We start from the raw sequence: 24150 nt of genomic DNA on the forward strand, positions 1-24150 counted from the left end.
CCTACACAATTTTTCAGTGTCTGATATTCAGTTAAGACACTATTCAGTATGACAGGAGATATGCCTAAATGAATGAGAATTAAGAAATAAAAGTCAACATGAACAGACCTCAGGTCACCAAGATATTAGTATTATCAGACACAGATGTTAAAATGATTGTGATTAATATATTTTTAAAATAGACTACAGGATGGAGAATTTTAAAGAAAATGAGAACCTATAGGAATAAATATGTATTCTAGAATTAAAAATAAAATGACTGATACTAATAATATAATAAACAGTTTAACAGCCAATTATATGGTGTAAAATTTGGGATTAGTGAAACAGAAGATATGTCAGCATAAGATAATCAGACTGCAGCATGGAGAAAAAAAAAAAGAATGAAAAATAGAAGAAAGAGAAAAGGAACAAAATATAAACAGCAAAAAGCTCTGATGTATGTAATTTGGTGTCCAAAAAAGGAAGGGCAAGTAAAGACATTATGCTACAGATTCAAGAAGACTGACAAACAGTTAGCCAGATATATGCAAAGAAAAACAGGCTTAGGAATATCATACTAAAACTGTTGAAGACAAAAGACAAAGAGATTATGTTAAAAGCACCAGAGAATAAAAGACATTGCCTTCAAAGTAATGTACATCAGATGGTACAGCTAACTCTCCAAAGAAAGTATATAGGTAAAAAGACAATGAAATAACATCTTCAAATTCTTGAAAACAACAACTGGCCACCTAGAATTCTATACCAAGCAAAGACACTCTTTGAAAATAAATGTCGAATAAAGATATTTTCAGCTACACAAAAACTGGAAGAACTCACTGCCAGCAGATTCATGTTAAAAAATAATAATAAATGGATTTCTTCAAGCTAAATAAAAATGAGGAAAGCACAGAAATGTAGAAAGGACCAAAGAGCACTGGAAAGGTAAATATTAGGTAATTTTAAATCATTTTAACTTAAAAAAGCCAGGAAACAGAAAATAGAGACAAAGCATTCTAAGTTACTCATTGATTATGAAACTGTGAGAGAGCTAATTCATAGCAGACTCTAACCGGTTAAGGACCCACATTGAAATCTCAAGGGTAAAAAAGATAGAGAATAAAATAAAAGTATAACTAGTAAACTGATAGAATGGGATATAAAATAATAAAACTACTTATTTAATCTAAAAAGGGCAAGAAAGAGAAAAAAACAGAGAGCATGTGGAACAAGTGAGTAACAAATGGTTTGTTGGTAGATTTAAAACTAAGCATCATTAATTACATTAAATGTAATTAGACTAAATACTGCTGTAATTGGAAAATAGAGAATTTTAGATTTATTTATATAGAGATTTGTTAGATTTAGATTTATTTATATTATTTATATATGTAAAGATATGTTGACTTCAAACAAAGCATATTAAATATAATTGCACAGAATGATTAAAAGTAATAGGATGGAAGAGGAAACAATATGCAAATTAACAAAAAGGTATAGCTATACTAATATCAGACAAAGTTTACAGTACAGCAAAAAATATTCTTAGAGATAGGTGGACTCAAGATGGCAGTGTGGAAAGACGATGAGTTAACGTCTCCCCAGAACTATGGCACCTGCCAGCTGCTGGTGAGGGACCCTGACGCCCAAGGAGATGGGAGGAACACCCGTGAACCAGTAGGACATGGAGGGACTGAGGGCAGAGGAGAAGTGGAGGCCAGACAGGACCAGTGCCCCTGAGTTCTGGGACATCAAGGGAGGCAGGTAGGAGGGGCCCTCTGGGAGAAATGGGAGAGGAGTGGAGGGCGACTACCCCTCCCACTTGGGCTTGGGGAGCCTGCTGAGCTCCCAGACTGGTACCCACCCCCTCCAGGCTGCGTGGGTCCTGGGGGCATATGAGGGAGGCTGGGGAGATCAGGAGAGGCAGGCGGGAGGGGCCCTCCATGACCAGAGGAGCAGGAGAGGAGAGGAGGGCATTTGCCCCACCCACCTGAGTCAAGGAAGCCTGCTGAGCTCCCAGGTGAGGTCCTCCACCCTCTGAGACCAGAGGTGGGGGACACGCCTGGGTCCCTTCCCCCTACAGCTCCCAGGGCCTTTTCCAGGCCTGTGGGTCCTAAGCATAGGCCTTTCCCACTGCCCAAACCTCGCCCTTGCTTAAGTCCCACCACCCACAGCAAAGGCCTTTCCCCCTTTTGCTTTTGCTTTTTTTTTTTCTGTCCTCCTCTTTTCTACTATCGTGGTACAATTGTACCTTCCAGCTGTTGATTCATTTATATTTTTATATTCTTTCCAACATATCTGTTAGTTTCCTAGTCTAATTTTATTTTTTACTTTGTTATTGTTCTTTTTTTTTTTTTTCTGCCACCCTATGTGGCTTGCTTGGTTCATGAGCCGGGGGTCAGGCCAAAGCTCTGTGGTGAGATCTCTGAGTCTGAACCACTGCACTGACAGAGACCCTCAGACCCCAGGGAATATTCATCAGAGTGAGGTCTCATAGAGGTCCTCATCTCAGCACCTGGACCCAGCTCTACCCAACAGCCTACAAACTCCAGCGTTGGAAACCTCAGGCCAAACAACCAGTAAAACAGGAACAAAATCTCACCCATTAAAAAAAAAAAATGAGATGGCAAAATATATATCACAGCTGAAGGAGCAAGGTAAAAGCCTACAAGACCAAATAAATGAAGAGGAAATAGGCAATCTAACTGAAAAAGAATTCAGAGTAATGATAGTAAAGATGATCCAGAATCTCAGAAATAGAATGGAGGCATGGACTGAGAAAATACAAGAAATGTTTAACAAAGATCTAGAAGAACTAAAGAACAAACAGAGATGAACAACACAATAAATGAAATGAAAAAAAAAAAAAACACTAGAAGGAATCAATAACAGAATAACTGAGGCAGAAGAACGAATAAGTGAGCTGGAAGACAAAATGGTGGAAATAACTGCTGAGGAGTAGAATAAAGAAAAAAGAATGAAAAGAACTGACGACAATCTCAGAGATCTCTGGGACAACACTAAATGCACCAACATTCGAATTATAGGGGTCCCAGAAGAAGAAGAGAAAAAGAAAGGGTCTGAGAAAACATTTGAAGAGATTATAGTCAAAAACTTCCCTAACATGGGAAAGGAAATAGTTACCCAAGTGCAGGAAGCACAGAGAGTGCCATACGGGATAAACCCTAGGAAAAACACACCAAGACCCATATTAATCAAACTAACAAAAATTAAATTCAAAGAAAAAATATTAAAAGCAGCAAGGGAAAAAGAAAAAATAACATACAAAGGAATCCCCATAAGGTAATCAGCTGATTTTTCAGTGGAAACTCTGCAGGCCAGAAGGGAGTGGCAGGAAATACTTAAAAAGGTGAAAGAGAAAAACCTACAACCAAGTACTCTACCCAGCAAGGATCTCATTCAGATTTGACAGAGAAATCAAAACTTTACAAACATGCAAAAGCTAAGAGAATTCAGCACCACCAAACCAGCTCTACAACAAATGCTAAAGAAAATTCTCTAGGCAGGAAACACATGAAGAGAAAAAGACCCACAAAAACAAACCCAAAACAATTAAGAAAATGGTAATAGGAACATACATATCAATGATAACCTTGAATGCAAACAGATTAAGTGTCCCAACCAAAAGACACAGACTGGCCGAATGGATACGAAAACAAGACCCATATATATGCTGTCTACAAGAGATCCACTTCAGACCTAGAGACACATACAGATTGAAAGTGAAGGGATGGAAAAGATATACCATGCAAATGGAAATCAAAAGAAAGCTGGAGTAGCAGTTCTCATATCAGACAAAATAGACTTTAAAATAAAGACTGTTATAAGAGATAAGGAGGGACAATACATAATGATCAAGATCAGTCAAGAAGAAGATATAACAATTATAAATGTTTATGCACCCAACATAGGAGTACCTCAATACATAAGGCAAATGCTAACAGCCATAAAAGGGGAAATAGACAGTAACACAATAATAGTGGAGAACTTTAACACCCCACTTACACCAATGGACAGATCATCCAGACAGAAAACAAATAAGGAAACACAAGCTTTAAATGACACAATAAACCAGATAGACTTAATTGATATTTATAGGACATTCCACCTGAAAGTGGCAGAATACACTTTCTTCTCAAATGCACATGGAACATTCTCCAGGACAGATCACATCTTGGGTCACAAATCAAGCCTTGGAAAATTTAAGAAAACTGAAATCATATCAAGCATCTTTTCCAACCACATGCTATGAGATTAGAAATCAATTACATGGGGAAAAAAAGGAAAAAAACCCACAAATATATGGAGGCTAAACAGTGTGCTACTAAATAACCAAGAGATCACTGAAGAAATCAAAGAAGAAATTTAAAAAATAGATAGAAACAAATGACAACAAAAACACGATGACCCAATAGCTATGGGATGCAGCAAAAGCAGTTCTAAGAGGGAAGTTTATAGCAATTCAATCTCATCTCAAGAAACAAGAAAAATCTCAGATAAACAATCTCACCCTACACTTAAGACAACTAGAAAAAGAAGAACAAAGAAAACCCAAAGTCAATAGAAGGAAAGAACTCATAAAGATCAGAGCAGGTATAAATAAAATAGAAATGAAGAAAACAATAGCAAAGATCAATAAAACTAACAACTGATTCTGGAGAAGATAAAATTGATAAACCCTTAGCCAGGCTCATCAAGAAAAAAAGGAAGAGGATGCGTATCAATAAAATTAGAAATGAAAAAGGAGAAATCACAACTGACACCACAGAAATACAGAGGACTATAAGAGACTACTACCAACAACTATATGCCAATAAAATGGACAACCATGAAGAAACAGACAAATTCTTGGAAAGGTACAATTTTCCAAGACTGAACTAGGAAGAATTAGAAAATATAAACAGACCTATCACAAGACATGAAATTAAAACTGTAATTTAAAATCTTCCAACAAACAGAAGTCCAGGACCAGAGGGCTCTACAGGCAAATTCTATCAAACATTAAGAGAAGAGTTAACACCCACCATTCTCAAACTCTTCCAAAAAATTGCAGAGGGAGAAACACTCCCAAATTCATTCTACAAAGCCGCCATCACCCTGATACCAAAAGCAGAAAAAGATATCACAAAAAAAGAAAATTATAGACCAATAACAATGATGAACATAGATGCAAAAATCCTCAACAAAATACTAGCAATCAGAATCCAACAACATATTAAAAGGATCATATACCATGATCAAGTGAGATTTATCCCAGGGATGCAATGATTTTTCAATATACACAAATCAATCAGTGTGATACACCACATTATCAAATTAAGGAATAAAAACCATACAATCATCTCAATAGATGCAGAAAAAGCTTTTGACAAAATTCAACACCAATTTATGATAAAAACTCTCAAGAAAATGGGCATAGAGTGAATCTACCTCAACATAATAAAGGCCATATATGACAAACCCACAGCAAGCATCATACGCAATGGTGAAAAACTGAAAGCATTTCCACTAAGATCAGGAACAGGACAAGGATATCCGCTCTTGCCACTCGTATTCAACATAATTTTGGAAGTACTAGCCATGACAATCAGAGAAGAAAAAGAAATAAGAGGAGTACAAATTGGAAAAGAAGAAGTAAAACTGTCACTGTTTGCAGATGGCATGATACTATACCTAGAAAATCCTAAATATGCCACCAGAAAACTACTAGAACTAATCAGTGAATTTGGTGAGGTTACAGGATACAAAATGAATGCGCAGAAATCTCTGGCATTCCTATACACCAACAATGAAAAATTAGAAACAGAAATTTAGGAAACAATCCCATTTACCATCACAACAAAATGAATAAAATACCTAGTAATAAACCTGCCTAAGGAGGTGAAAGACTTACTCAAAAAACTATAAAACAACAGATGAAAGAAATCGATGATGACATAAACTGATGGAGAAATATACCACGTTCTTGGATTGGAAGAATCAATATTGTGAAAATGACTATACTACCCAAAGCAATCTACAGATTCAATGCAATCTCTATCAAACTACCAATTGGCATTCTTCACAGAATTAGAACAAAAAATTTTACAATTTGTATAGAAACACAAAAGACCCCAAATAGCCAAAGCGAACTTGAGAAAGAAAAACGGAGTTGGAGGAATCAGTCTCCCTGATCTCAAACTATACAGTATATCAAGACAGTACGGTACTGGCACAAAAACAGAAATATAGATCAGTGGTACAGGATAGAATGCTCAGAGATAAACCCATGTACATATGGTCACCTAATTTACAACAAAGGAGGCAAGAATATACAATGGAGAAAAGACAGTCTCTTCAATAAGTGGTGCTGGGAAAACTGGACAGCTACATGTAAAAGAATGAAATTAGAACACGACCTAACACCATACACAAAAATAAACTCCAAATGGATTAAAGACCTAAATGTAAGACCAGACACTATAAAACACTTAGAAGAAAACACAGGAAAAACACTCTTTGACATAATCTACAGCAAGATATTTTTTGACACACCTCCTAGAGTAATGGAAATAAAAACAAAAATAAACAAATGGGACTTAATTAAACTTAAAAGCTTTTGCACAGCAAAGGAAACCATAAACAAGACAAAAAGACAATGCTCAGAATGGGAGAAAATATTTGCACATGAAACAACAGACAAAGGATTACTCTCCAAAATGTATAAACAGCTCATGGAGCTCAATATCAAAAAAACAAACAATCCAATTAAAAAATGGTTGGAAGACCTAAATAGACATTTCACCAAGGAAGACATACAGATGGCCAAGAGGCACATGAAAAGCTGCTCAACATCACTAATTATTAGAGAAATGTAAATCAAAACTATAGTGAGGTATCACCACAGGCCAGTCAGAATGGCCATTATCAAAAAATCTAGAAACAATAAATGCTAGAAAGCATGTGGTGAAAAGGGAACCTTCCTGCAGTGTTGGTGGGAATGTAAATTGATACAACCACTATGGAAAACAGTATGGAGGTTCCTTAAAAAACTAAAAATAGAACTACCATATGACCCAGCAATCCCACTACTGGGCATATACCCTGAGAAAACCATAATTCAAAAAGAGACATGTGCCACAATGTTCACTGCAGCAGTATTTACAATAACCAGGACATGGAACCAACCTAAATGTCCATCGACAGATAAATGGATAAAGAAGGTGTGGCACATATATACAATGGAATATTTCTCAGTCACTAAAAGAAACGAAATTGAGTTATTCGTAGTGAGGTGGATGGACCTGGAGTCTGTCATACAGAGTGAAGTAAGTCAGAAAGAGAAAAACAAATACTGTATGCTAACGCACATATATGGAATCTAAATTTTAAAAAATGGTACTGATGAAGCTATTTTCAGGGCAGTAAGAAAGATGTAGACATAGAGAATAGACTTGATGACCTGGGGTCAGGGGGAAGCTGGGGCGAAGTGAGAGTAGCATTGACCTATATACACTAGCTAATGTAAAATAGCTAGTGGAAAGAAGCAGCATAGCTCAGGGAGATAAGGTCGGTGCTATGCAATGACCTAGAGGGGAGGGAGAGGAGGATTCGGAGGGAGGCTCAAGAGGGAGGGGATATGGGGACATGGGTATGCATACGGCTGATTCGCTTTGTTGTGCAACAGAAACTAACACAGTATTGTGAAGCAGTTACACTCCAATAAAGATCTATTAAAAAAATATTCTTAGAGATAAAGAGACGTTTCTTAGTGTTAGAAGAGATAATCCACCAGGAAGATATAAAAATTCTAAAATTATCTACTGACAGTAGTTTCACTTTACACAGTTTCCATATACAAAAATATCAGTTATCACAATTTAGTTATATAATACCAGAGTCCCAACGATATGATTCAAATTTCAGTTACCAAAAAATAATTGTAACTGTAGAAAGTACAAACTCCATTAATAGTCTTTCCATCCACAAATCACCATGTAAATAACAACTGAGCATCATGATCAGTGACCAATTACATCACTTCTTTCAAACTGTCATTGATCGTTTACTGTGTATCTGTTATTCAGTTCACACAGAGGCAGAAAAGTGTGCATGTGTGTTGCCTCATCTCCCAGTGACATTTTACCCACGTGACATTTCACAAACATGGATAATCAAAAGAGGGGATCAGCCAGCAAGGATGAAAGTACAGCAAAGAAACAAAAAATTATAATGCTTGAGGTGAAATTTGAATTAAAGGTAAATAGAGTTATAGACGAAAGAGCTGAGTGTGGGAATGCTGATGCTGCTGCCATTTGAGAGACTGGATTTGCAGCCAGAGGAACTTAGTGAAAGTGAAATGATCAGCAAAAATGAGAAAAGTGGTTGTGACAAAAAGGATGAAGATGTCCCAGAGGAAATGATGCCAAGAAAAAATTCACATTAAAAGAACTCTCAGAGATACTTCATAACATTAAAAGTGCAAAGTACTATAAAATGTTGGAAGCTGCTCAAACTTAGAAAGGAATATGACAATTCACAAAGGCACAGAAAAACTGCTTGCTTTGTAATGTAAGTCATATGAAGCAAAAAAAAAAAAAAAAAAAAAGGCAAGCACTGTTCAAACTATACTTGGTAGTTTTCTTTTTTTTAAACAAAGAAATGAAACACTTTAATTCTCTGTTTGTAATGTTTTTTTAAATTATAATGAACTAAAATTTACTATTTTTTCACTTCCTTTCACATATATTTCTGAAAATAAGAGAGTTTTTAATATCGTGTCAAAAAGGTCATGTAACTATTATAATTTTTCCCATCATTACTGAGTTTGCTTTGTATAGTTTTAGGATACATGGTCATTTTGTGGTCCCACACTACAAAGTGAGAATTGCCTGCATATTTAATAATATAGTTTCAAAATATATAAATCAAAAACTGACAAAAATAAGAGAAACAGACAAATTCAAGACTATGGTAAGAAAGTCTGACCCATATCTCACAGTAACTGATGGAAATAGTATACAAAATATCAGGGAAAATATGTATATATCATAGATTATATATATGATATAGGAAATTTTAATGACATGATGGATGAACTTGATCTATGTTAAATATATAGAATGCTATATCCAATAATTTCAGATTACATATTTCTTTCAAAGTACATGTAATATTTATCAATATTAACCAGATGCTATTCCGTAATTCAAGGGTCAACAAATTAAAAAGGTTTGAAACCATACCAAATATAATCTTTGACCACAGAAGACTCTAGCTATAAGTCAAAAATAAAAAGGTAACCAGAAAATCCATAAATGTTTGGAAGTTCATCAGCATACTTATAAATAACTCAGGGATCAAAAAATTAAATAAAAATTAGAAAATATGTTTGAACTGGATAACAGAAATAAGATGTGAAACTTGTAGTATGTCGCTAAAGTCACACTTAGAAGGAAACTTGTGGCCTTAATGCACATATTTTAAAAAGAAAGAAGCTAAAAATTAATTATTTAAGCATCATCTCAAGTTAGTAGAAAAAGTAGAGCAAGTTAAATGTGAACATAAAAGGAAGGAAATAATGTTATTTTCATTATTTCCTTCCTTTTATGTTCATATATGTATATTTATATATATAAGAATACATATATACACACATATATATTCTTTGGTTCTATAAAAACATTAATAAAAGATTAATAAAACTGATAAATCTTTAGGAAGATTGAGAAAAAAAATAAAAGAGAGAAGCCAAAAATTAACAATAGCATTAATTAAAAATGTCCTGGGGAGCTTGGAAATATTACAAATAAAGTAAGAGAACATTACAAAAAACTTAATGCCAATAAATTCGAAATTTTAGAAAAAATGGACTAATTACTTGGTGGAAAACTCAACTTACCAAAGTTGACCTAAGAAGAAATAAAAAACCCAAATTTTTCAATATTTGGTTTAAAATTTTAACACATATTTAAATATTTTCCTTAAAGAAAACACAGACTCAGATAGCTTTACTGATGAATTCCTCAAAAATTAACATCAACCTTTCACAAAATGTTCCAGAAAACTGGTGAAAAAAGGAAACTTACTCTGGGAGTCAAACCTGGCCTTCATCATAAAACCTGACAAGATAGTAAAATTAAAAAAAAAAAAAAAAAATTAGGAACCAATCTCTAATGAATATAAATGAAAAAAACACTTAAAATATTCACAAATAGGATCCAAAACTATTGGCAAAGGATTATACATAGCCTCCAAGTTGTTATTTTTTTCTGCAGGTATCTAATGTTGATTTAACATTTAAACATTTATCAATGTATACCAAGACAGTGACAGAACAAAGGGGAAAATAATATGGTCACCTCAGTGGAGGCAGAAAAAGCATTTGATAAATAAAATTCAATTCCCTTTTTCTCAGAAAACTATAAAACATTAAGAGAAATTAAAGACTTAAGTAACTCAAAGAAAATGTTAGAAGACAGTATTTTAAAGAGAAAACTCTCCCCAAATTGACTCAGAGGTTCAATAAAATCCCAGTCAAAATTGCATCAGGTTTTTTTTTCCTATGTGTGAAAATTGAAGCTGATTCCAAAATTTATATGAAAATTCAGAGGACCAAGAATAGCCAATACAATCAGGAAAAAAAGGAACAAGTTTAAGACTTACATTATTTGATTTTAAGACTCATAAAAAATGTACAGTAATTAAGAGTGTAACACTGATGCAAGGATATACAGATCAGTCTGTATACAGATGTACAAAAAAGATGTAGAATCTCCACAATAAACAGACCTCCACATACATATTGCCAGTTTATCTGCGATAAAGGTGACACAGTGCAGCAAAAAGGGGAAAAGAAAATTTTAGTTTGAGTAATGGTAGTTCTAGGTCTAGGGAGAAAAAATCTTGATCCCTACCTCACACAATACACAAAAATTCCAATGGATTGTACACCTACATATAAAATGTAAAACAATAACATTTCTAGAAGATAACATAGGAAAGTATATCTTTGTGGTAGGCAAAGACTATTAAATACAGTACACGACAAGCACTAACCATAAAGAAAAAGGAAGATAATTTGAATTTTAGTAAAATTTAGAACTCTGTTCATCTAAATATACCATTAAGAGTAAAAATAAGTAAGCCACAGAGTGTTGGAAAATATTAAATAACATATAACTGGAACAGGATTTACATTCAGAAAACTGTAAAGAAATCATATAAATTAAGAAGAAAATGACAGACAGTCCAATAGAAAATTGAGCAAAAGACTTTAATATGCCCTTCAGATAAAAAGAAAAAAAAAAAAAGAAGAATCTACAAATGACCAATATACATGTAAAAGTCTCCTAATCTCATTAGTCAACATGTGAATACAAATTGAAACCTCAGGGAGGTACATTTACATACCCAACAGAATGGCCAAAATGAAGACTTTTAAATATTTTAAATATCAAGTAATGGTGAAAATGTAAAGCAACTGGAATACTCATAGGCCTCTGGTGGGAGTATAAACTAGTACAACCAAGTGGAAAATCATTCGGGATTATCTACTAAAGCTGGTCAGCTGCCTAACTATGATCTAGCAGTTCCAAATATATCCAATTGTTTATATACATTCACCAAAAGAAATGTACAGAAGTGTTTATAGCAGAACTATTTGTAATACACAGTACAGAAAACCTAGAAATAAACTATATGTCCATCAATATGGTTAAATAAAGTATGACATATTCATGCACTGGAATTCTACACAGTAATGGAAATGAACTTTTCTGCTAAGTAAAGCAGCACGATGAATCCCACAAATAAAGTTGAGTAAGAAAGAATCAGACACAAATAGTACATTACTGGAAAGTTTTTTACATAAAATGCAAACAGGCAAAACTAATCTATGGTGGCAGAAGTAAAAATAGTAGATGCCTCTGTCATGTAATAAATGAGATGGGGAATGAGAGAGCCTTTTGGGGGGTGATGTTAATTTTCTGTTTCTTGATCTGTGTGGTGGTTAGAGAGGATGTTTACTTTGTAAGAAAATTATTGATCTGTGCATTTCTGTACTTTTCTATGTGTATATTATACTTTGATAAAATGATTGCTTATAAAGAGAAGTCCAACATTCAAAGAGAGATGAAAATAAATTCAAGATGTAAAAACTTTGCGATGATAAAAGGAAATCTCCTGGCAAGCCATTCCAATGCATCATTTATACACACACACATGCACAATCTATCCACAGCCTTCACAAAAATCCATTTGGGCCACTTACTTTGAGCCAAACCTCATCCTCTCTCTCCAGGCTACCTTTTAGCTGCTTACTCCCTTCATCCTGAGGGCTATTTCCACTGGTGACACAGGGAAACCAGCCAGTAAGTGGATGGTGCTCTGGTAAATCTGGACGGTATGATGTGCAAATCTGAAATGCAATTTCAACCAACAATTAAATGTGGAGGGTGAGAGGTAAGTAAAGACAATGAAACTCTCCAGCTTGAAACCAAAGTTTTCCTCTCTTTCTGAATGCCTAATGATCACATTATCGGCAGAAAACTTTTCTCAATGTAGAAGAATGTCTCAGTGCTCTCCGTTAGCCTCAAGATATAACTTTACCAGGGTAGAAGAATACACATGACAACTCACAGCCCACTGACGACCCAAGGATCTTGCTCAACGAATTGTCCTGGCACATTTCAGGCAACTGCTCCTAGGATTAGTTAGGGAAGTCTGTCCAGGATGATGATTAGATCCTTACCAGGCAGGATCCACTGGCCCCAGGAGTGAGGCTACTGAATCAGGGAACCACTAAGCTGGGAAAAGGAACCAGGAAAGAGAAAATCCAGGAAATTTTTCCCACTTCACTGTGGGAAGACAGACAGGCTAGGCTAAAAGCCACTTTAGAGAGCTGTCACTAACTCAGAATCTCCCAGTTTTCTGGGCTTCCTGTCATTGGGCACCAGAACTCTTGAGAAAGATGCCAGAATTAGCTGAAGGAGTGTGGCAGGCATGGCTACTTGCCTATCCATATCCATTCCCCTTTCTTTCTTCTTTTTTTTTTCTTTTTATAAATTTATTTATTTATTTTTGGCTGCATTGGGTCTTCGTTGCTGTGCACTGGCTTTCTCTGGTTGCAGCAAGCCGGGCTACTCTTCGTTGTGGTACGTGGGCTTCTCTTGTTGCGGAGCACGGGCTCTAGGTGCACAGGCTTCAGTAGTTGTGGCACGCAGGCTCTAGAGCGCAGGCTCAGTAGTTGTGGCACACGGGCTTAGTTGCTCCGCGGCATGTGAGATCTTCCCGGACCAGGGCTTGAACCTGTGTGCCCTGCATTGGCAGGCGGATTCTTAACCACTGCGTCACCAGGGAAGCCCTCCCCTTTCTTTCTTATTAACAAACTCCAATTTTGTTCAAGGTGACAATGTATCAAGTTATAAATGCTCATCTCCTCAGGGTCCCTTACAACTAAGAATGATGAAGTGACCTGGATCTGACCAATGAGATGTTGGTGGAAGCCTATAGTGTCAAAGTTCCCGAAGAGCTCCCATTTTCCCAATAAAAAGAGACTCAGCTAGCACGTATGAATATCTCCCTTTGACCTTTCCCCTTCTTCCCACTTGAAATAATGACTTCGTGCCTGGAGGAACAGCAGTCATCTTATGAGCTTGAGGAAGAAAGCTGCAAGCCAAGGATAGAAAGAGGCGAAATCTCAAAGACCCCTGGGTCCTTGATGAGTTCCTTGAACCACAGCACCAACCTTGGCTGGTTCCTCAATCGTCTGGGGGTATCTCCTCAAGGCTAAACTCCAGTAATTCTATCCTGGCCTAATACACCTAGAGAGCTAAATCTTACTTCTGTTGAAATGACTATATTGCTTATTGTTATAATGAATGAAAGAGTTTATTTGGCAATGGAAACATCTAGAATAGTATCCAAAAACTAAAGCCCTTAATCTTCTTTTAGGTACTTAATTATGATTCATAGAAGTCAGTCCTCAGAGTCCTCAGAAGACCTTCTATTTATTTAGGTGGATATTCATGGAAAATTGTATACCTACGGATTTGTTTTTAGTACTCACTCTCAAATTTCTTTAATAATAAAAATTATTTAAATCAAATACTTTGGGGGCTTCCCTCGTGGCGCAGTGGTTGAGAGTCCACCTGCCGATGCAGGGGACATGGGTTCGTGCCCCGGTCTGGGAAGATCCCACATGCCGCGGAGCGGCTGGGCCCGTGAGCCATGGCCGCTGGGCCTGCACGTCCGGAGGCTGTGTTCCGCAACGGGGGAGGCCACAACAGTGAGAGGCCCACGTACCGCAAAAAAAAAATTAAAAAATTATACTTTGATCTTTAATACATATTTTAAATTTCATTTGATCCTTGTAATAAACCACTGAGTTAAATGCAAAAGGTATTATTATACCCATTTTACATATGAGAAAATTGGGGCCCAGAGAGGTTAAGTGACATGTCAAATCTGACTTAGTAATAATCATAATAATACTGGTAGATCCAATAGTGTTATCCAGGTATTCTGACTCTTTACTGCTTCTTTTTCTTCTTTTAAAATAAATTTTCCCAAACACAAAGCCCAAGTGTAATTTCTGATATGTGTATTCTAAGACTAATTTTGAGATGCTTTTGTGTAACTTGAAGTCAGCTATTGCATAGTCAAAGGTTCCTAGATGAAAACTAGTGAATGTAAGTGGGGTGAGGGTGAGGGATGAGATTTAATTGCTAGTCTAGAAGCTTTTCATTTAACATTATCCTATTCTGAGTGCATTAAGAACTAAATTTGGTGTCAAAGTGAGGAGAAAAAAATGTATGCTCACATTAAGTATCTGGGGGAATCACTTCACAATTTTGTTTAGCCTTGACTCTATTCTTCTGGCTTAACTTACCATGGAAGGAGGTTCTCCAGTTACCAAGGAAACAGGACACTTCTTCTTATCTTCGTGAGAAGAATAAGCTTGGGTAGCCCACTGATCCAGGTATCCTTTGGGAGTATAGAGGCCACAGTCTGTGATGCTGGTTTCCTTCTCAAAAGGTTCACATATCCCATCTCCCTCATATATATAGCACAGGCTTGGCTCCCCTGCCAAGAAAAATTTGTATGACATTTGAAAAAGTGTTTTTATACATGTCATGTAAAAATAATTACCTTTTTTTCTCCAGCCTGCTAAAGAGAAGACTGTAATTACCAACTCGTCTAATGCCCACCCCAAATATATAGACAACACACGCGCGCACACACACACACACACCCCTAAAAAGAAGGATACTTTTTCATGGGGAGAGTGGTAAAATCCATTTATATAATAAAAAGTATACAAAGGGGGTGGGGTTGGGGGAGAAGGAACAGGGAGAAAAAAAACAGCTGTGGGCTGGATATAGAAAGAAATTTTAAGGAACCATTGAGCAAGGTACTTAGGGGAAGATGGCGATACAAGAGAAGTAAGCAAAAGAATAAAGGAAATTTAAATAGATGGTAGGATGTATTATGTACTTGAATCCTCTTCACAGTTTTTGAAATATTAAATAAAACATTTGAGGGATTTGTTTTCAATTAAATTTTTGCTGCTGTGTTTCTTCAACTAACCATGCAACTTGCTCTGAAATGGACAAATGGGCTCCAGGTTTATAAGGATTACACGTGTATTATTTCTTTCAGTCTTAAAACAACCATGTGAGGTATGTATTTTTTGTTTGTTTCATCAACAGACAAACTGAGTCTCCGTGACTGTGACTCACCAAAGTTCCCTTGACGCAGAAGCAATATCACTAGGCTCTGAGCCAGGCTTACACAAGGCAGGTTCAGGGGCTGTCTCTTACTCCACACTGCCTCAAGCCAAGGCAGAAGGACTGTCTTCAAGAGCAAACGTGTGAGTAATGAATATGTGAGAAAAACCGTTGGGCTTGTAAAGCAAGCTGTACCCCCTGGACAAGTCCATACTTGCTCATAGGATAACTCCTACTAAGTGAACAGTCTGTACTAACCATAGATATGTAAAATAGCTTTCTTCAAATGTAAAAAGCTGAGATGCAGTTATAAAGCCATTTATTAAGTACTATTGCATTTTCTACCCATATTAGTAACATAATTCTAATTCCTCATTTCTACTTAAAATACTAGGACATGCAAATAAGATCAAGATTTAAAATAAATCAACACATAGGTACACACTCAGTAACATCATCACTAAAATTAACTGTTACTATACCATTCTTTTTATTTTAAATTCTTCACAGAAATACCACAAGACGGTTCCAGTAATTTTTCAGCTGCTCATCAATATGTAGTTACTAATTATTATCCTTAATAATTTCAAGTCTAAGACCCTTCTGTGGTAAATCTACCTCTACTTGCCAGGAATAAGCCACTATTCCTAGGACTTGGTTCTAAGCCTATTTTGGGTTTTAAACTCCTGCATTCCATTAAAGCCATGGTCTTTCTAAGTCACTCCCCTAAAACCACTATATGTGTATTTGGAATGACTTCTCCATGAGGATTCCATATATATATATATATATATATATATATATATATATATATACACACACACACACACACACACACACACACACACATATATACATATATATACACACACATATGTATATATGTGTATTTTATATGTATGTTTATATGTATGTGTACTTTATACACACATACACATTTTTGTGTGTGTATAGTTTATATGTATGTACATATTTTATATACACATAAATGTATATGTGAATATATGTTTATTTTTTTTATTTTTATTTTTTGGCGGTACGCGGGCCTCTCACTGCCGCGGCCTCTCCCGCTGCGGAGCACAGGCTCCGGACGCACAGGTCCAGCGGCCATGACTCACGGGCACAGCCGCTCCGCGGCACGTGGGATCCTCCCGGACCGGGGCACGAACCCATGTCCCCTGCATCGGCAGGCGGACTCTCAACCACTGCGCCACCAGGGAAGCCCTATTTTTATAATATATATTTATCACATACTTTTATAACATACATACATATACATGTTTTGTTTTTCTATATAATCCAGTGACTGTTTCTCCTTGCTTCTTCTCTATTTTTTGTTTACTATGAAAACTTTTGCCTCTGTTTCTTCAAATCCATGAAAAAATAGCAGACCACTTTTACAACACATTTCACAATGGTTCCTTCAAAATTAATCTTTTGAGAAATAATGGAATAGAACTACATCCTTAGCATACTATGAGCATATTACTCACTGAAACAAATGTCTAACTGTGGAATAGATCATTCTAACTTTGCCCTGTAAAGTTAAAATAATTTAGCTATAAAGTTAAATGAGACTTGAGCTGCACTGGTGAAGGCAGTGTGTGTGTGTGTGTGTGTGTGTGTGTGTGTGTGAGAGAGAGAGAGAGAGAGAGAGAGAGAGAGAGATGAGCCCACTATGTGCTACCAGAAAGAAATGATGCAAACAGAGGTGGCATTAACAAATACTTGTGTACAGAAGAGGGGAGGTAATCGGTTCAGTGTATTCTGCACAGCCAGACCACAACTAGAGTATTGAATTCCTTTCTGGGCATTGACCACATGAAGCATGCCAGGTTAGGGTAAATAGGAAAGGGTCTGGAAACCTAATCACATGAGGGGATGTTTGGATTGGAAAGGAGAATAATGGGGAGGCATTTCAAATATCTGAATGGTAGTCAAATAAAACTGGAAAAAAATTTATCCTCTGTAGTTTCATAGCAAGGAAAAAGCACTTGATTAAGAATTAGGAAAGCTGAGTTCCAGTGCTGGCTCTGCAGAGACCTCGTTGTATGCCTGTGGATGAGTCACTAAAATGCTCTGAGTCGCAGTTTCCAAACCAGAAAAGGGGAAAAGAATTTTATAACAGATAATGCTACTTTTAAACAGAATGGTCTCTTTCAAGGTGCATACTTTACTGCTAAATGCATGTAAGCAAAAGCTAGAGACCCATCTCTCAAGAACTGGTAGATTTCTATAAGGGAAGGAAGCTGGACACAGGAAGTGATAAGGGTCTCTATTAGACTTGTGGCATATGGTGGGCACTGAACATGTTTTGTTAGACGGATGGATGTAAAACTACTAAGGTTTTATAATTTTTTATTCTGCTCTGGAGAGCAGGGGCATTTGTGTGTTCTGTATAGTATTTAATACCTTAATAAATTCTACATAATTATAATCATACCTGACTTTACCTTGAGATTTAGAAACATTAAAATATTTTTAAATGCACTGCTTTTTAAAGTAATTTGATGAGTATATTGCACAGAATCACTGCAATGTATGCATAAGGGAATGGAAAAATAATCTACAAAGAAGCCTGTTGATGGTTTTAATCAGAATTGGGAGAAGTGTTCTAGAGGGCCTTCCTTGTATCAAGAGACTAGAGTCAAAGCCACCTAGTAATAATTTATCACCAGTGATTCACCAGGATTAAGAAATGTTATGACCCTCTGCCATTCTTGATGATCTTATCTATTAAACACAGACACCAAGAGATATCTTGTACTCCCTTTGGCTTAAAACGGACCCTACCCTAATTTTTATGTAGAATCTGTGGGATTGTGCTACTTGGCTGACAGTCTGACATTAGACATGAGGACCCAAGAGCAACCCTGGGTAACATTAATCTAAGAGGCAGGGTGACCTAGTGGTTTAACATGTAGACTCTAGAGCTTTGCTTCCTTAGTTCAAATCCTGACATCATCACTTCTAGCTGTATTAAGAGAAAGCAAGTTATTTAGGCTCTCTGTGTCCCCGTTTAGTCTCCCCATATTTATTGTAGGGATTAAATGGGAAAATATATGTGAAACAATTAGTGCCAGGCACACAATAGACACATCAAATGTTATTGTTATTATCAGTAAGAGCTCACAAAAATAAGACACGGAGACTCCTCCAAAAATAGGACATAAGCCTAGGCAGGTGTTTCTAAACTCACCTACGCAGTTGAAACCTTCCTCTAGTTCACATGCCCTTGAGCAGCCGTCTCCACTCAAAAGGTCTCCATCATCACACTCTTCGCCCAGGCTCCTAGAAGGTAAAAGTGTACATTCTTATATACATACATACATAAAATGATTCTTCTTGTTTGGATACCATCACTTCAAGTTCTTAAAACTCCTTATTATGTGTTTAAAAATGCAAGCTGGAGAAAAGTAGGAGCTAAGAGAATGCTTTTACAGGAAAAGTAGCTCATGGTTCAGACACATTAGGAGATCCACCAGGGGTCCTGCCAGTGTTTCCGGGAAGATGATCTTACACTAGAAGAGACCTATCAACCTCATAATGAGGGGAACCCTGAAAGTAGTTAGCTGATCTAGTGAGGAGGAAACCTGCCCATCTACGTGTGGCTTTGTTTTCTATCCATTTTCTTACTGACAAGCGATATCCAAAGTGACAACTTTTAGCTTCTAATAAAAATTTATTAAACTAGAATCTGAGGATGACTTCTTGGGGATCTGTGATCCCATTAGAATGGATCTACACGTTTCCGCGTTTTAAACAGTGGATTAAATGATTTGTACAGCTCCTTCCTGCTTCATGTGTAATGGAGTGCCTCTAGCTGAGACAAAGCTGCAGTTCAGAGATATCTTCTCATTGGATGGCAGAACTAAGTATGACTGTTTACAGAGAGGGAATACAGGCAGAGTCTAAAGGAACATTTTGATAAAGAGCCTTGTGAGGCCCAGTAGCCAAGCAGGTGTTGCTACAGGTGAAGCTGTTTCAAAGCTCAGGCTAGAATGTGTAATATCAGATTAGGAAGAGGGCCCTTGCCTCTTTCTGCCCGAGCTCCGCAGGCAGATGTGGCACCATGGGGCATCAGAAACTCCATCGGAGGACTGCTGTAGGAGATGCTACGACATAAAGCCAAGTAGTTTGTTCAAGGAGGACTCTGTCTGGGCAGTAATGGTAATGTAGTCCTGCAGACACCTTAACTAGAGGGAAGCAGACTTAAAATGGGGCAGCCAGGGAGAACATCAACAACAGCCAGATTTGCTCTGTGCATATGTGAGGCTTCCCCAGGGAGATATTTAATTGAGATGGAGGAGGAGAAGGGGCAAGCTGAGACTGAGTAAGGCAGAAGGTGGCAGCAAACTAGCAAGGTTTGGGTATTAAAGTGACCTCAGTCGCTTGATATAGTTCTGAGGTCTGCAAACATTTGCTGTTTATATTTCTATGAAAAGGAGTAGACTTACAGTAAAGCTTAGGAATCTTAGAAGATTGAAAAGATAAACAATATTTAGTAATTACTAAACAATGGGATGAAACCCCAAGAAAGGCTATAGATTGCTTTCTATTAGGTCTTCAAGATATAGGATACTGGGAACTCCCTGGCGGTCCAATGGTTAAGACTCAGTGCTTTCATTGCCATGGGCCCTAGTTCAATCCCTGGTTGGGGAACTAAGATCCCACGAGCCGTGCAGCGTGGCCAAAAAAAAAAAAAAAAAAAAAAGGTTTAAGGTACTTTTCCTTGATCTGGGACATTTGGGGCTTCCCCGGTGGCGCAGTGGTTGAGAGTCCGCCTGCCAATGCAGGAGACATGGGTTCGTGCCCTGGTCCGGGAAGATCCCACATGCCGCGGAGCGGCTGGGCCTGTGAGCCATGGCCGCTGAGCCTGCGCCTCCAGAGCCTGTGCTCCACAACGGGAGAGGCCGTGGCAGTGAGAGTCCCGCGTACCGCAAAAAAAAAAAAAAAAAAAAAAAAAAAGTCATCTTATTAGGATGCAGGATCTAAGACAAATCACAGTGCCCAGCCTTCTAATCTCCTACTCCCAGCAGCTTTATATAAGTAACATATTAGGTTAGATAAGCATTCAGAACAGGTTAATATAGGGTGATCACTGGGACACGGAAGTATTCAGTGCTAAATTCCGGCAAGTCCCAGGCAAACCAGAATGAATTAGTCCTCTAGATTGATGTCACTAAAGGGTAATGGAAAAATGAATATGGCATGTTAAAAAAGCAAAGAAGTGGTTCCATTTTTACCTTGGTGATTTTATGGAATAGCTGGAAATTACATTACAATCAGGTCTTCCAGGGATCAAATGAGCAAGTGAAGCTCAGAAAGCTATACTGATTTTCCTCAGGTCACACAGCTCATTAGTAGTATAAGACCGGCAGCTGATCCAAAAGCTATCCTCACATCCTCCTTCAGCACCATTTGGCAAGTAACCTTCTCCACCATGAATTCCTGCCCTGAGTCACTGCCCATCAGTTGTTCTCTGAAACCTGAAGAGGGTCCCCACAGAATCAACCCCCATATCTATGACTGGGGTGAGCTCTAAATAAAAGGGGACCCATCCTTAACTATGCAGAGATGTGATTGACCACTCAAGATATCTACTAGGTCCTAGATTTTGTTTAATACTTGAATCACATAGTGCCCTGCCCCTTACATTTCCCAAACCAGTCAAGCTGAAACTTGAGGCTAACCCTCCTTGTCCAAGCAGGGCAGGGCATCCTCCCTCACACAATACCAGGCATACAGTATGTCCTCACCTTGCAACCTTCCCATCTCCACAGTAAGGAGCTCCATGGATGTGGCTCAGAGGAGGTGAAGCTTCTCCCAGTTCTGTTCCAGCTGCAGCTTGAACTTGGTACCGATACATCTGCCCAGGTGTGACCTCCCTGTGGAAACCAATGGGCTGTAACCACCATATCCAGAAAGTGGGGCACACCCTGGGTCCTTTTCAGATGGTTTGCAGGAGTTTAAAATAAATATTACAGGGAATATAAATGTTAAACATATGCCACATTGTTTGAAACAAAGATCAGGGCATATAGTCTTACAGAACAGCAGAATATTTGAAACCATATTCAGTTCTGTATTTCCAGTACATTCCACATAGTGAATGTACAACAAATGCTTGTTGAATTAAAACTGAACTCAGCTAAGTCCTAGGCAGTCCTAGGCAATCTAAGAGAATGGTATTTCGAGTGTATCTTTACCATGTTATATATACACACACAGAAAACCACCAACTATTGAAAACCTAGTCTTCTGTATCATTCAAGTAGTCATAGGAACGGAAGATGAAAGTTTCAGAGTTTGGTCTCAGCAAGGCCCTTCTTGGGTCTGTGAATCAGAGTTTTCTTGTCTCTCAAGAGAATTCTTATCTTGAGGAGGCAGAATGCTTACAAGGAAAAGCCACTCTCTCCTAGAAGGAGGTGAGAACACCTTCCATCATCGTTGTGTGGCTGCAAGAAATTCCACAACTGGAAATGCATTAAATGATTCCCCACCTCCAAACCTCCAAAATACATATAAACCAGGAATGGAGTTATCAATTGACATCTGAGATGGAAGGAGTTTATCTGATTCTATCTAGAGCCCAATTGCACTGATCAAGTGGAGAACGTGAGAGACTGAACATTTTGCAAGGGGGAAGGGACTCAAGAGGGAGGTTGCTGGTTCCAAAGACAAATTCTGCCCTCAACTTAATTTCTGTCCAGTGCCTGCCCTAATTGGAAAAGTACCACTAAAGTCAAGCTAGGATGGGAGTGACTTAGGAGAACAGGATCTCAAAGGGCCGTTGGGACTGCGTAAGTGGTGCCCACAGATCTCCTGCCAAGACCCTCTCTTCTTTAACACACTCTTTGACTCAACCACAAAGCCTCTACTCTTTCGCTTGATGCTGCAACAAGCAAACAGGAAATGTCGTGGCGTTTCAAAAACAGCTTTAAACACCTCTGTACTGGCTTTCGGTTATTTTAGTAGGAAAGACACATAAATATGAAAGACATAAATTTCCAAATTAGCTTTCTGTAGGGAAGCACTCCTCATCAGAGTGCCAGATATTTCCAAAGCAAAACCAGTTTTATATCCTAATCAGTTCTGATGGCTTCCCTTTCACAGGGTGGTTTCTGACTTCTCATCCAGCCATGCATAAAAGTCTCATACTGCTCTGTGGCTGGGAAAGGATTGGAAGGAAGCGTCAGGATATGTTTACGCTTCTCGTGGAGAAAACTCAGCAGCAGGTAGCCCCGACCTCCAATGAGCTGAGTTTGTAAAAGGTAATGTGTTACTAAGGAAAGGGAACCAAGATGAGACTCAGTCAGAAAATTGGATTTTAATCTTGAGCTTGCCGCTTACGAGCTCTGTTCAACCAAATTAAAGTTAAGCCTTAGTTCTCTCATCTATAAAATGGGATATTATTGACCTTAAAGGTTGTGTGTACAGGTGTGTGTGTGTGTGCACGCATGCACGTGTGTATATCAAGTTAGATAACAAATATCATTTTAATTGCCTTACTAAAGAAACCCCCCCAAAATATATTTTTTTCTTTTCAAATCCATCCCATGATCTATCCTCCTATTTTGCATGAGCTTTTTGACCATTTCACTGTCTTCTAGCTCTAATTCATACAGCTAATATGAGAGGAAAAATGTAGTAAAATTCAAGGTGAACGTTTTTCTCTACTCTTTTGTAGCTGTGGCAGACTGAAAAATGGCCACAAATTCTTCCCATCCCAGATGCATGCATGCCCTTCTGTGATGTGACTTTACTGTTTCTCTCATCAAGAAATAGAATTGATTTTGCCACCCGCAGAATCTGGAATTGACTGTGACCTGCTTTGGCTTGTGGAATGATGTCATGAGTAATGTAAGCAGAAGCTTGAAAAATGTGAGTGTTTGGGGACTTGCCATCCCTGCTTCTGGAAAGCCTTCCACCGGCATGAGAACAAGCCCAGGCAAAGCCTCCTAGTGAAGGAGAGACAATGGGGAAAGAGAACTTCATCCTCCCAGCCATGTCAGTGTCTTAGCTGAGCCTCCAATGAGTGCATGAGGTCACCTGAGGCCACCTAGCCCTGGCCAAGCGGGTCCAGGTGAGTACACACAGCCAACCCATAGAACCATGAGAAACAGTGCTTGTTGTTTTAACCCACTATGTTTTGTGATGATTTCTAATGCATCGAAAACTAACCAATATAGCACCTTTGATAAAACTTTTGTTTTACCCTGAGTTCTGCCCTCAGGGCAGCCTCTGAGGAAAATTATGAGGTGAGAAAAATTTGCCTTTAGAGATACCAGCCTCCTACTCTATGGACATTGAACTCTTTAAGCCAATTGATCTTATCTTAGTCTGTGTCCCCACCACTGAGCACACAGTGCCAGGAGCACTTAAGAACTCACTAAATGTAGAAAGAACAGAAGAAAGAGAAAGAGGAGGGTTGGAAAAG

General features: G+C 37.8%; 1 protein-coding gene across 1 annotated transcript in view; it reads right to left on the reverse strand.

The window, feature by feature from the left end:
- PAPPA2 (pappalysin 2) overlaps window positions 1-24150 on the reverse strand; it is a 288944-nt gene that overhangs the window by 137197 nt on the left and 127597 nt on the right. The window contains exons 8-11 of the mRNA XM_019918648.3: window positions 21470-21598; window positions 18910-19001; window positions 14873-15066; window positions 12254-12400 (exon numbers count right to left, since the gene is read on the reverse strand). Coding sequence (XP_019774207.1) covers window positions 12254-12400; window positions 14873-15066; window positions 18910-19001; window positions 21470-21598 — 562 coding nt within the window. The remainder of the gene's footprint in view (window positions 1-12253; window positions 12401-14872; window positions 15067-18909; window positions 19002-21469; window positions 21599-24150) is intronic.

The sequence above is a fragment of the Tursiops truncatus genome, chromosome 1, assembly GCF_011762595.2.
Source record: "Tursiops truncatus isolate mTurTru1 chromosome 1, mTurTru1.mat.Y, whole genome shotgun sequence".
Lineage (NCBI taxonomy): Eukaryota > Metazoa > Chordata > Mammalia > Artiodactyla > Delphinidae > Tursiops > Tursiops truncatus.